This window comes from Equus przewalskii, chromosome 11 (genome assembly GCF_037783145.1).
Source record: "Equus przewalskii isolate Varuska chromosome 11, EquPr2, whole genome shotgun sequence".
Taxonomy (NCBI): Eukaryota; Metazoa; Chordata; class Mammalia; order Perissodactyla; family Equidae; genus Equus; species Equus przewalskii.
The window spans coordinates 14,952,046-14,967,085 of NC_091841.1; the positions used below are offsets into that span (position 1 = coordinate 14,952,046).

General features: G+C 36.2%; 1 protein-coding gene and 1 pseudogene across 1 annotated transcript in view; both read right to left on the reverse strand.

Moving 5' to 3' along the window:
• Window positions 1-7,847: 7,847 nt before the first annotated feature.
• Window positions 7,848-8,755, reverse strand: LOC103542883 (olfactory receptor 5D18-like; annotated as a pseudogene).
• A 3,572-nt stretch (window positions 8,756-12,327) lies between these two features.
• Window positions 12,328-15,040, reverse strand: part of LOC103542882 (olfactory receptor 5D14-like) — a 3,285-nt gene continuing 572 nt past the window's right edge. The window contains 1 exon segment of the mRNA XM_070566092.1: window positions 12,328-13,324. Coding sequence (XP_070422193.1) covers window positions 12,328-13,324 — 997 coding nt within the window.

The following is a 15,040-nucleotide window of genomic DNA, read 5'->3' on the forward strand; positions in this document are numbered from 1 at the left end:
AGTTAATTTTTTCCAGCAAAGAATTAAGACGTTGCTCTGGGGAAGTTTAGGAAAAGTTCAGGCACTGTAGCATACAAATGCATAGAGCTCACAGTTAAAATCACAGATCACACAAAAGCATTCACATCCATAAAAGCCTATACGATTCCTTAAACTAGTCCTATACACTTTAGAGCTTGAAACTGTCGTTAAAAAGACAGCACATATTATTTAATTAGCCGCATTATTTTATGAAATTCAAATCTATTTTCTGCTTTAATCAGTACTGGAAATATTGGGATCCCAGGAAATACTTTTTTATAATACATAATACCCTTGTTTGTTTTCCACTGAAATGATGAGAAATATGCTTATTTAAGTGTTAACCCACAAGTGTTAATTTTTTAAAAATATGTTTTAGATGGAGAAGGCAGATTTTATACTCCATATTAGCATTTTTCTAAAAAATTAACATGGTGATTTTGTTAATTATGCAGTTCATTGTCAACCATTGTTCATGTAATCGGTACTCAGATTCAAAACTCCTGTAACGGTGACTCTGAAGCCTTATAAAGACCTGGTTGACAAAGCAATTCACTGCTTTAAACCTATTTGTGGAACTGATCGAAGATGTGAATATGAAATTATTAACACAAATGCTTGCTGCTGCATGGCAGCATTATTTGTGATAGTTAAAACTTAGAAATAAAGTGTCAAACAAGAGGAAAACGGCTAACATTATGGTACATATGTCTTATGGAAAACTATGGAGCTATTAAACTAATATTTTTGAAGAACTCTTAATGAGCGTAAAATGACTATGATAAAATGGCAAGTTAAACAATGGTAAGCCTGATTGCACAGACAGAATATTATATATGCTTACCTAAGTTGCATTATGTATTTAATCCCCATAACATCATGACGCATAGATATCTTATTCCAATCATTTTTTTAAATAACAATTTAGAAACGAATGAATTCTCACAAAACATAAGGTTTATGGAGTAGAGTATGGAAGGAGTGTGTGATTTTTTTTTAAGGGATGAATATGTTTAAGGCCTTTGACATATAGAAAATGCCAACAGATGGTGAGAACACTCATTTTTCCTCTCCCTCCTGACCCTTGGTAGATATATTCGTGACTGTAGAGCACTGGTTGGTTATTCCTGAAGGATAGAGAATCTGAACTAAACCCAACACAGCCAGGTATTTTCCTCTTTCTGCAAATGATTTCAAAGAGGTGAAGGATACGTGACTTAAGAAATCCTAGTTTGAAAACCTATAATTATTCTGATGATATGGTTTCTCTTTTCAACAGCTAGTAAAAGTGAGTTGTTTTTCTTTTCTTGAATTCAAAGTAGGACATAACTTTAAAATCCTTTTCCTGTTTTCAAGTCTAAAGATGAAAAATCAGCCTATTGATTATTTGTAGAGCAGTGGTTCTTTACCAGGAGTTATTTTGATCTCCATGGGACGTGTGGTGATATCTGGAGACATTTTTGGTTGTCACAGTAAGGAGTGGTGCTACTGACATCTAGAGATTTGAGACTAGGGATGCTGCTGAACAGTCTATGTTGTACCTGACACTCCCACCACACATACACACCAATGGCACATGCAAACACCAAAATATTATTTGTCCCAAAATGTCAGTCATACCAAGGTTGATAAACCTGCTATGTAGAGACATTTCAAAGTGTTTTGCACAAGGCCAAAATAATTCCTCTCCTTTCTGCTTCAGAGGTGGTTCCCATGTCTGTTTCCCCACATGAGCAGTCCTGAGGACCCCTTACTTGTGCCCTCAGCATCAGAGTGACTGTCAGTAGTATTTCCACGTAGATTTTGTAAGATTTCACAGATGGAGTTAGTATGAGAGAGGAGCAAGATGGAAGGAGAGAGAAATCAAGTGTTCTTCCACTTTGTTTACACTATTTTCCCTCTTACGCTAATAGGTGTTGCAAGATACTTCATTCTGCAGATTAAGTTGTTCCCATTTCCCACTGAGCTTGTCTTCCAATACAGAAAAGGAAAATATTTTCATAAACGAGTGCTCAGAACATGCCACGTCTTAAAACACTCTCTAATTAAGAGAAGGCTAAAAACAGATTTTTAAAAATATGTCTAATACCACTGCCATAATTTACAATTCATCCTTCTCTTACACATGACTATAATAACTTACTTTCACAAGAAAAAAAATTCAAAATCCCGGGAAGTATCATTCATATCCATTCCCAAAATCCAGAGTGTATTCCAACCAACCAACTCGTGGGATAGACATTGCTTCCCCTGTTTCTGAAGATGTCATGATGGAAAATGTTTCAGGTTTTATGTTTTATGTGTCCGTATATCTCTGGGGACTATGCTTCCTAAGCTTCCCAAAATAATCATTGATCTCTGTGGGACATCAATAAGATATCAAGAAAACAACACTATCTTGGGACTCAAACAGTAATGATTTCTATGAGATATAAACAGGGGAAAATACTATCACAGTATGGTACATGTTATTATAATTCAACATGATTACTTCCAGAGTTCTTGATGAATTGCAGGGCATTGCACGCTGCACCCAAGCATTGCTCTGTGAGCCAGGGATCACATTGCTGCTGTGAAATATATGAACAGGTCTTACAAACTTTGCCTGTCATACTCAAAAGCACCTTCCTAGAGAGCATAAATTCTGAAGTCACACCACAGTTCTGCCAAATGCCAGAAACATATGGGGGTAATGAACTTCTTTTACTGAGCATACTAACAATTGCTCACTTTCATTGACCACTTCCTATGTTCTAGGTACTGCTCTGAATACAACTATTAACAGATTTCATCTTTATAAAAATAAGTGAGATTGGTACAGTTATGTAACTTTAAGCATCAGGTAACTGAGACACAAACAAGTCTAACTTGCCCAAAGTCACACACAGATTCACTAATAGAATGAAATCATATGCTGCTTTTTGGGTTATGTCACACATACGACCCTGCGAGGAAGAACAGAGCTACTGAATGGTGCTGGAATGTCATACTCCTTACTCAATGCCAGAGACCATTAAATGGGATTGGCTCAAGGATCTCTCCCAGATCTGCTCATTTTCCAAGCATACAGTGTCTTCCTAAACCAATAGTGTTTAAATCACTGTCTGTGGTTTGTGCCCTTGGATGTACCAAACATTTCAAGAATTCTATGGATGTAATTAATTACAGGTAATCAGTTTTGAAATTCTCAACAACCTACATATGTTTTGCTAAAATTGATCCATTTGATAATTTTCAGAGTTTGAGGAGTGTTTCTGGGTCTCCTTTCCACCTAGCACTCTCACAATTCCATTTCTCTCATTTTTCAAAAGTAAGATTTCCTTTTTCAATTCACATATTACTACTTGAATTACCCTGATTAGGAAAACAAAAGCAAACTTCCAAAACCTAAAACATAAAAACAATTTGAAATATTGTTTTTCATGAAAGTTGAAGTTTTCTTTAATCAAGACACTTCAAAACCATGGTATAACTTCTTGTTTCTCTCTGGCATATACACATTTCTTTTCCTGGAATTTGATAGCATGAGACGTGAATTTTAGCCAAGGCAGCAGTGTTTTGAAATCAGATATATAGTAGATTGATGATAAAAATTTTTAACATCTATTCTTTTGTTCTTAATGAACCCTGGAACTATTGTCACAAAATGTATCCTCCTAAAGGAGGGATTCTCATGGCAGAAAAACTAAAAGATTATCCATGAAAAGTATCATTGGCAGTGATGTTTTATATCATCTGGGCAACCCTCTCACAGGAAAGAAACTGTGCTTAACTATTTGTCTTAAAGACATGGCAGGTGTTTTTTGAAAATTAATTTAAATATAAATATTTTATTGAAATTAATTGCATGGTAATTATCCATAAATTGAATAATATCAATATAAAGCTCCAAGTTTTTTATGAAATGTATTTAAAACACATACAATAATACTATTTTGGTAGAATATTGTATTTTTTCAAGGTTCAATGAAATCAACCATATGTTAAATTTTCTAAACTTTTTAACTCTATTCTTTTAATCAACACGCCTCTAAGTGGAAGAATTACAGATATGCTTAATTATTATCTGGTAAAACTTGGAAGGTCTTTGTGGTAACCTTTTCAGAAAATAAGAAAGTGAGTGGTTCTAATGGTTGCATTACAAACCACTCCAAAACATATTAGTTAAAATTAATACCAGCCCTGACATCAGTTTACCTACGTTAAACCCAGCACATATGGGGCTAAAACTAAAACATTCATTCTCTGCTTACTCCCTGGCTTCCTGGCTCCAGAATCTGCTATCCTCCATGGAGACAGACACAGCCAAGAACAAGCAATTGGATTCGTTATCTCCTCCCTGCGAGGAGATACAGGCTGGTGGAAAAGCTGCTGACCAGCAAGGCCATATGCTCCCCTCCCCTAACAAAATCCCAAATTAAAAACCCTTTTAGCTTTTTGGGGAGTTTGAGATTTCAGTGTTAGCTGCCCTCTCTCCTTGCTCAGTGCTGTGCAATAATAAAATTCTTATTATTTTCTTCCACTATACCTGGTGTCAGAGCTGTGCAACAGGTGAGCCCTTCAGGTTCAATATCAAAATCAACAACTACTTATTACATTGGTCATATGAGTCAGTAAGTTAGTTCTGCTGAAGTGATCCTGACGTGGCTGATCTTGGCTTGATTTGCTATGTGTATGACTTCAGCTTGGCAGGTTAGATGATCTAAGAGGCTTCACTCTCAAGTCTGGTGACTGTTTCTCATTATCCAATATGATAGTCTGTGCTTATTCATAAAACAGCTTTTCTAAGAGACTGTGAAAGTTCCAAAAAGATTGAGAAAAAGTTACGAGGCCTCTCAGATGCTTAAAGTTGGCACAGTGTCATTTCAGCTACATTCTGTTAGACAAAGCCAGCCACAAAAGCAGCTTACATTTCAGATGTGCAGAAACTGATTCCACCATATGATCAGAAAATTTGCAAAGAAGTGTGGATATAGGGAGGACTAAAGGATTTGGACCATGTTTTCTACCACACTGGGCAACAAATACTTTTGAATGTTATAATTTCTAATATTTGGGTCATGAACAAAATTGGAGACAATCTAATTTTGTTTAATACATTATTAAAAAAATTCTGATGAAAGATCATCATAAGAAATTGGCACATAACTTGGATGGAGTTGAAAGAATTGTGTGACATTTGTGTTACAGCATAATTTCTGGCAGAGTTTTGATTCCCATTTACCTTTAATATGACCAAATACTCTCAGTATTTTCATCTATTAAAAAGTAGAAATAGAAATGATGCTGAACCTTCCTGCTTTCTAACATTAAGTGATGTCTTTGTGATGGTGCTTTAATAAATTGAAATGGAAAATCCAAACATATACTTATAATATTTCTAACACAAAGAAATGTTTCCAAAAATATTTTTATCATTTCATTTTTCTTTTTGAGGAAAGTTAGCCTTCAGCTAACATCCGCCACTAATCCTCCTCTTTTTGCTGAGGAAGAGTGACCTTGAGCTAACATCTGTGCGGATCTTCCTCTGTTTTACATGTGGGACTCCTGCCACAGCATGACTTGATAAGCAGTGTGTAGGTCCACTCCCGGGATGCGAACCAGCAAACTCTGGGCTGCTGAAGCAGAGCACGCAAACTTAAAACACTACACCACTGGGCCAGCCTCATTTTTATCAATTTCTATTACTTGTATTTTACCCAAATTTCCAGTGCAATTATATTTTTAATTAATGGTGTAATTATTATTGCACCATTACAAGGTTGGCAATACAGAAATAAAATGTTTTGATTTGCACATAACCAAAAAATGTGAAGACTACTAATATGAGTCATGTTCTAGATAGAAGCAACAGAATCTACCATAAAGAACCTGAAATGGTAGAACTTGAAAGTGAAAAATGTATGAGTTTGCCAGTGTTTCCTGGAAAAGGTGCTTCTGATGTGTCTGTAGTCTTCAATGAGTTCATTAATTCTACCAACAATTTCTTTTACGGTGTTGGCCAGTTCACTTAAAATCATGGACCTTGGTTTCCTCAAAGTAAAAGCTAAATGGATTGTGTTGATTCTATCACAAAACGTGATCATCCTTGGTCTAAGCAGGACAGAAGCAAAATAAAATCTCTATAAAGAGGCATTAACTAGAATTGATTCAATTTAATATTAATATGAATAATTTCCTAATTCCAAATAAAATTAGACATTGTATAATTGCCAGATATATAGTGAAAGATAAATTTGTGAACATCTAGAGAAGGAGAAGTCAATAGGAGAGAAACACATCCCTAATCATACATCCAATATCTAAAACACTGTTTCTTACATATTTTATTTTTCAATATAAAATGGTTATTTAATAGATTTGTTATCATATAATATATATGAATGTATCATTTTAATAATGATCTTAAATTTAAAATAACCTTAACATTCTAAATAACTTTATTGAATCTATATAAAATTGTTCTTCAGCTTATTTTTTATCCTTTAACAAAATACCTGGAAATATATTTCATCCATTATATTGATGACTAGTTTTGAATTTTATCTAGACATATTGACTAAAGAGAGTGAGAAAGGTATACAAGTCATTCAAGCAAAGTGAGTTATTAATTTTAGAGAGATCTAGTATTTTTAATTTGCCAGATGAAATAGGTCTTAATGCTGATGACTGCTTGGTTTTCATCTTATTTTGAATGTGGTTATACAGGGGATCAATTTTCAACACTTGAGGCAACTCCAGTTTTTTTTTTTTAAAGGAATTTCAGTTAAAGGATTGAGAGATTATGCTCATGTTCAGAGAAACGAATCATAAAGAATTGTTTGTGCTTTTGATGTCTTTCTAGGCAGAACTATAGTATGAAATGCAAGTCAGGTGGACACTCATCATGCCTACTTTTTTCCTATAGGAATTTTGAGATCCAATATACTATTTTTAAGCCATAGTGGACCCTATTATAGCTTATCATACTGCCACATAAGAGATCATTTGAAACATATTCAGAATAAAGACCATACCTTAGCTAGTTTCCATTCATGCCAAGTAACCTCTGTATACAATACTACACACATGCACACACACACACACACACGCACATACATGTTATAAAGTATTTGCTCAATAAAAAATGTGTTGGATAATTGATTCAGTATTACATTTTGACCTCCTTGATTTTGCCTTGCTGTCATCTCCTAAATAAAACTCCTTGATGAAATGTGTCTCCTAAAATTCTGTCCATTCTTTATCCAAGGACAAATTCCAACAATACCTATTTTCTGAAGACATGTCTCTAAAGTCCCTAAATGGATTTGACCTTTTCTTTCCCTCAAATACTCTATGATACTTTTTATTTTCTACCTTATACAATGGCCAGTTTTTTCATGGCCCTACTGTCAACACTGGATTTTGCATTCCTGGAAGGATGAAGACTCGTCTTATTTTAACTGCTATTTATGGATTTACAAGAGAAATGCATATGTTTATTGAAAGTCTAGTCTACTCCAGGTATAAGAAAGGAGATTAAATTGTTTATTGAGATTATACAAGGTTTTACAGATTATATCTATGTAACCTTTTAATCTTCACAATAAGACTAAGAAGTAGTTTATATTGTCTCAATTTTGTAGATGGAAATTTAAGGATGAGAGAGACAGATGTTTTATTTTCCAGTAATAGACAGAGAAAAGTTTAGTGTCTTCGAACCAAAATCCCGTACCTTTCCCTTGTACAACACTAACTCTTCATAATTTTAAAGGTGTCTTTAAAATCAATCTTTATGGAAACGCTTTATTTACATGTCAGGGACAAACTCTACTAAAATAATATACTCAATAAGAAAAGACTTTAATGTCCATTGTTCTGCTGACTGTATCTTTGACATCCTTATTTCTCAGACTCTATATTAGAGGATTCAAGATAGGGATCACCACTGTGTAAAACACAGAGGACACTGTGACTGTGTTCCTGGAGTTTTTGGAGTTGGGCTCACAGTAAAGAAAGAGGATGGTGTCATGGAAGATGACGATGGTGGTCAGGTGGGAGACACAGGTGGAGAAGGCTTTGCAGCGCTCACTGGCTGAATGTATCTTGAGAATGGTGACAACAATAAACACATAAGACATGAGGATGATGAGTAGTGTGCTGACCCCATTAAAGGTGGTGAGAATGAAAAGCAGCAACTGGTTGACATAAGCATCAGAGCAAGAGAGGGACAGCAATGAGAAGAATTCACAGAAGAAATGATCAATTTTGTTGAAACCCCAAAATTATAATTTGATAGCCAAATATGTGAGTATCAAGGAACAAGCTACTCCTCATGAATATGATCTGACCACTAGCATGGCACAGAGTTTCGGAGACAGGGCAATTGTGTAGAGCAGAGGGTTAGAAATTGCCACAAAGTGATTATATGCCATAACAGCTAATAAAAATAACTCAGTTACCACAAAGGTACAAAAGAAAAAGAATTATACTGCACATCCTATAAATGAAATATTTCTGTCTTCCAAACTATATTCACCAGGTTCTTGGGAGTAATGATGGAGGAATAGCACAAATCCACAAATGAGAGGTAGTTGATGAAAAAGTACACAGGGGTGCTCTGTTTGGAGTTAATCTTGATTATTACAATCATCCCAATATTCCCTGCAACAGTGACACTGTAGATGGCCAGATAAATCAATAAGAGGAGGATTTGCAGTGCTGGGAAAACTCAGAAGCCCAAGAGAGTGAACATGGCCTAATTTTATTTCTCTCTGACAGTAACATGATTTCTCCTTTTAGAATCTGAATCAGTCCTGAAAACAAAGATATTAAGGAGAGTGAGAATATGAGAAGCTGAGATAACTACCCCATACCAAGACTGGAAGGTTAAGCAAAACATCTCTTTCAGAATTCCTATATGTATTTTTATGCAAGGTATGCTGTCTAAATTTTTATATTTATTTATTTATTTCTATTGAGGTTATGTTAGTTTGCAATGTGAAATTTCAGTTACAAATTATTATTTGTCACTCACCATATAGGTGCACCCCTCCACTCTTTGTGCCCACCCCCTACCCCCCTTACCCCTGGTAACCACTAAATAGTTGTCTTTGTCCACGTGTTTGTTTACCCTCCACATATTGTCTTCCTTTCTGTGGCTTATTTCCCTTGATATAATACCCTCAAGGTCCATCCATGTTTTGCGAAGGGGACAATTTTGCCTTTTTTATGGCTGAGTAGTATCCCATTGCATATATGTACCATATCTTCTTTATCCAATCATCAGATGATGGGCATTTGGGTTTCTTCCACACCTTGGCTATTGTGAATAATGCTTTAATGAACATAAGGGTGCATAAGTCTCTCTGAATTGTTGATTTCAAGTTCTTTGGATAGATATCCAGTAGTAGGATAGCTGGGTCATATGGCATTTCTATTTTTAGCTTTTGGAGAAATCTCCATACTCTTTTCCATAGTGGCTGCACCAGTTTGCATTCCCACCAGCAGTGTATGAAAGTTCCCTTTTCTCCACAACTTCTCCAACATTTTTCATTTTTTGTTTTGATTATTATAGCCATTCTAATGGGTGTAAAGTGATATGTTAGTGTAGTTTGATTTGCATTCCCCTGATGACTAGTGATGTTGAGCATCATTTCATGTGCCTATTGGTTACCTGTATATCTTCTTTGGAGAAATGTCTGTTCATATCTTCTGCCCATTTTTTGAATGGGTTCTTTGATTTTATTTTGTTCAGTTGTGTAATTTCGTTATATATAATGGAGATTAACCCCCTGTCAGATATATGATTTGCAAACATTTTATCCCAATTAGTAGGTTGTCTTTTCATTTTGATCCTGGTTTCCCTTGCCTTGTAGAAGTTCTTTAGTCTGACGAAGTCACATTTATTTAATTTTACTTTTGTTTCCCTTGTACAAGTAGACATGGTATTCAAAAAGATCCTTTTAAGACCAATGTCAAAGAGTACTGCCTATATTTTCTTCCATAAGTTTTATGGTGTCAGGTCTTACCTTCAAGTCTTTGCTCCATTTTGAGTATGTTTGGTGTATGGCACAAGGTAATGATGTACATTCATTCTTTTACATGTGGCTGTCCAGTTTCCCCCACACCATTTATTGAAGAGACTTTTCTTTCTCCACTGTATGTTTTCAATTCCGTTATCAGAGATTAGCTGCCCATAGATGTGTGGTTTTATTTCTGGACTTCCAGTTCTGTTCCATTGATCTGTGTGCCTGTTTTTATACTAGTACCATGCTGTTTTGATTACCATATCTTTGTAGTATATTTTGAAATCAGGGATTGTGATGCCCCTACCTTTGTTCTTTTTTCTTAGGATTGCTTTAGCAATTCAAGGTCTTGTGTTACCCCATGTGAATTTTAGGGTTCTTTGTTCTATTTTCATGAAGAATATCATTGACATTCTTATTGAGATTGCATTGAATCTGTAGATTGCTTTAGGTAGTATGGACACTCTAATTATGTTTATTCTTTAAAAGAGTGTGCATGGAATATCTCTCCATTTCTTTATGTTATCATCAATCCCTTTCAGTAATGTCTTATAGTTTTCATTGTATAGGTCTTTCACTTTCTTGGTTAAATTTATTCCAATATATTTTATTCTTTTTCTTGCGATTGTGAATGGGATTGTCTTCTTGAGTTCTCTTTCTGTAGTTCGTTATTAGCGTATGGAATTGCAACTGATTTTTGCCAGTTGATTTTGGACCCTGCAACTTTGCTGTAATTGTTGAGTATTTTTGATAGTTTTCTGAGGGACATTTTAGGGTTCTCTATATAAAAACATGTTGTCTGCAAACAGCAAGAGTTTCACTTCTTCTTTGCTTATTTTGATTCTATTTATTTCTTTTTCTTGTCTAATTTCTCTGGCCAAAACCTCCAGTACTATGTTGGATAGGGTGGTGAGAGTTGGCACCCATGTTTGTTCCTGTTCTCAGAGGGATGTTTTTCAGTTTTTCCCCAGTGAGTATGTTGTTGGCTGCAGGCTTGTCATATATCACCTTTATTTTTTTAAGGCACTTTCCTTCTACACCCATTTTATTGTGAGTTTTTATAGCAAATTGATGTTAAATCTTGTCAAATGTTTTTCTGTCTATTGAGAGGATCATGTGGTTTTGTTCCTCATTTTGTTAATGTGGTGCTTCACATTTATTGGCTTGCGTATGTTGAACCATCCCTGTGTCCCTAGTATGAATCCCACTTAATCATGGTATATGATCTTTTTAATGTATGTCTGTATTCGATTTGCCAATATTTTTTTGAGGACTTTGCATCTATATTCATCAGCAATATTACCCTATACTTTTCCTTCTTTATGTTGTCGTTGTCTGGGTTTGGTATCAGAGTGATTTTGGCTTTCTAAAGTGTGTTAGGAAGTATTCTGTCTTCTTCAATTTTTTGTAATAGTTTGAGAAGGATTGGTAATAAATTTTCTTTAAATGTTTGGTAGAATTCTCCAGAGAAGCCATCTAGTCCTGGACTTTTATTTTGGGGGATGTTTTTGATAAATGTTTCAACCTTTTTACTGTGATTTTTCTATTCAGAGTCTCTATTTCTTCTTGATTCAATTTTGGGTGATTGTAAGTGTCTAAGAATTTATCCACTTCTCTAGATTGTCCAATTTGTTGGCAGACATTTTGCATAGTATTGTCTTATAATGCTTTGTATATCTGTACTATCAATTGTAATTTCTCCTCTTTCATTTCCAATTTCATTTATTTGAGACTTCTTTCTTTTTTTCTTAGTAAGCCTGGCTAAGCGTTTTTCAATTTTGTTTATCTTCTTCAGGAACCAGGTCTTTGTTTCACTGATCCTTTCTACTGTCTTTTTTGTTTCAATTTCATTTACTTCTCTTCTAATTTTTATTACTTCCCTCCTTCTACAGACTTTTTGGGCTTTGCTTGTTCTTCTTTTTTCTAATTCTGCTGGGTGTAGCTTGAAATTGCTTATTTTAGATTTTTCTTGTTTGTGAATGTTAGCCTCTATTGTGATGAATTTCCCTCTTAGGAACACTTTTGCTGCACCCCATATGAGTTGGTATGGTGTGTTTTTGTTTGTGTCAGAAAAGTATCTCTCCCTTTTATCACAGAGCATATCCATCCTTATCTCCCAACAAAGACACAATGCTTCAGTAACTTGCAACATAAATAACCTCAAGGGATTTCAGTTTACCAATTTGCAATATATTAACATCACAGTCACCGATAAAAACTTCGTGCAAATATATGCTATAGGTTTTAGAAGGCTCTGTTCCCATTGTTCTTGGGATTAAAAAAATCTTTTGAGATTGGTTCAGTGAAATGGGACTTTTGTGTCTATTAATTTCTGGAAGGCATCCTTAGCATCCTTCTCTTCTTTATCCCTCAAGTTGTAGAGCAGAGGGTTCAGCATGGGGTTGAGCAGTGTGTAAAATACAGTGGCCACTTTGACAATTTGCTGAGAATTTTTGGAGTTGGGCTCACAGTAGAAAAAAAGGATAGTCCCATGGAAGATGGTGATGGCTGTCAGATTGGAGGCACAGGTGGAGAAGGCTTTGTGACACCCACTGGCAGAACAGATAATGAACACAATCACAAAAATAAATACGTATGTATCAAGGTTGATGAGTAGTATACTTTCCTCACTGAAGGTGGCAAAACCAAAGAACTGTAAGTGAGGACTGTGTATATCAGAGCTCAAGACAGCAATTAAAGCAGTATATTCATGGAAAAAGTGGTTGATTAAGTTATGTTCAGAAAAGTTTGGCTGGAGAGCATAACAAAGGAGTACCAAGGGGTCAAACATACTGCAGAGATATGACCCAGCCAACAGAAGGGCACAGAGCCTCCGTGACATGACCACTGTATAAAGTAGAGGATTACAGATGGCCACAAAGTGGTCATAGGCCATGACTGCCAGCAAGAAGCACTCAGTCACCACAGAAGTGCAGGACAGCAACTACTGCAACTTGCAGCCAGAGTAGAAAAGGGTTTTATTGGCCATGATCAAATCCTCAAGCAGTTTAGGAATAATGATGGAAAAGTAACAAAAATCAACAAAAGAAAAGTAACTAAGGAAAAAGCACATGGGAGTGTGAAATTTTGGGTTAATCTTGATGATTATTATCACCCCAAGATTTCCTACTACAGTGATAACATATATGATCAGATATACAAGGAAGAGAGGAATCTGAAGCTCTGGGTAATCTGTGAAACCCAAGAGGACAGAAGTTGTCTCCACACCCAAATTTCTTGCAACCATCACCACAATGCCTTTGAAAGGAGAAGGTGGGGGAAGAGAGTTGTTTCTGCTAAAAAGAAGATTTATGGAGGTGAGGGACAAACATGTCCTGACTTCCTATGGTAGACAAAAGAAAATGCGAAGTGTTTTTGGTCCCAGTGTCCTCCATACAGAACATGCCTCATGCAGACAACTGCCATGGATATCCCAAACCAAGCTGAGTCTCTGAAATATCTTCGCATTTCCATTGCAATTTGGGTTTCCATAAGAAATACTTATCATATTGTAGTGTGCACAGTCACACATTATCTAGTAGTATAGCATGCACATAACTGATAGGAAATATTTGCACATAAATGCTTAAACTAGTGAAGGAATCTGTGAAAAATGTGAAATGTTTGGCTCAAAGAGTAACATATATTGCTACTGTATTTTGCCCATACACACAAATCAACTAAAATCTTTAAGAGAATATGCTTTTACTTTATGGATAAAGTAAAATATTAGAGAAATCTGGGAAAAGAATATATCAATCCAATCTTAGCAGCCTTTCTTCAGTAAAGGCTATATCTCTTGTTGAATAGATTAGTGGCTAAGGGGTGGAAAAGTACAATGGCTCCTTTTGAACTCTGAGTATAGCATGCACTTTATTAGGACTTATAATCTATGGTTCACTTCTGTTACAACCCAGACATCACACAGATATCTCTTAAGGGTCTCAAGATTTAACAGGTAAGAAGTCTTTCAGAGCTAACTAACTTTCATTCTTGTGAGAGGTTATATACCAGTTTCAGGTGCATATACACAGAGACGGATAAATAACAACTTCCAGGTGGAAAGTTTAATTCTATCTTTTATGGGACGTTTGTCCTCCAGAATTGCAAAATAATAAATTTGTGTTGTTTCAAGCCACCAGGTCTGTGGAAATTTCTTACAGCGGCAATAAAAACCAATAGGTAGTAACAAGGGGTCCTTACAGCCCAGTTGTCACCACCTACAGGCCTCAAGGAATCAAGAGAAGAGAGCCCAAGGAAGAGAACCATGCTGAGTCAGCCCTTGAGAGGAGCTGGGCCTCTAGCCACAGACGGAGCCAGCGCAAGGCCATCTTTTCAGGAAGTAGCCAGGAGGTTCAATGCTTGGGCTCACACTCCTGCCTCCCTCCAGTCTGTTCTTGGGCTTCCCCATTGGTGACTCCAAAGGGAGCTGGAAGGATATGAATCTGCTTGTGGCCAACACCCTACAGGTCGGCAGCAGACAGCAGGTGGAGAAGGACAGAGAGTGGATATGAAAGGACATACTGATGACATCTTAGATCAGGAGGTCATGAGCTGTCGGAAGCGAGGGACCCAAGTGCTGGATCAGAGGAAGGCACAGGCCCTTTCAACATAGGCCTAGAGTTGATGGCTTACGACAATGTAGTTCATCTTTGCCATGCATCAGAACCCTGAGAGAGACTTGGAAAAAATACAAATTTTGGGGTCCCACCCAAGAGCCACTGAATCAGAGCCTGGCAAGGAGGGGCCCCAAAGGAGAAGGTCACTACCTCCCTATCTTCCTCCTTGTGCAGTCTTTCTAGGAGCCCTGTTTTGGGCATAGAACTTCGTGACTGTCCAGGGTTGCATTTGGATTTAGATTGAAATCATGCTGTCTATTTTCTCATGAGCTTGTATTTTTTTTTTAAATTTTGCACTACTGTTTGGAAAAGTTTGAACTCATGCAAGGTATTAGTTTGGTGGCCATCAAATTTCTTGTCAGAACTGGAGCCATTTTATGAGTGAAAAGGGGA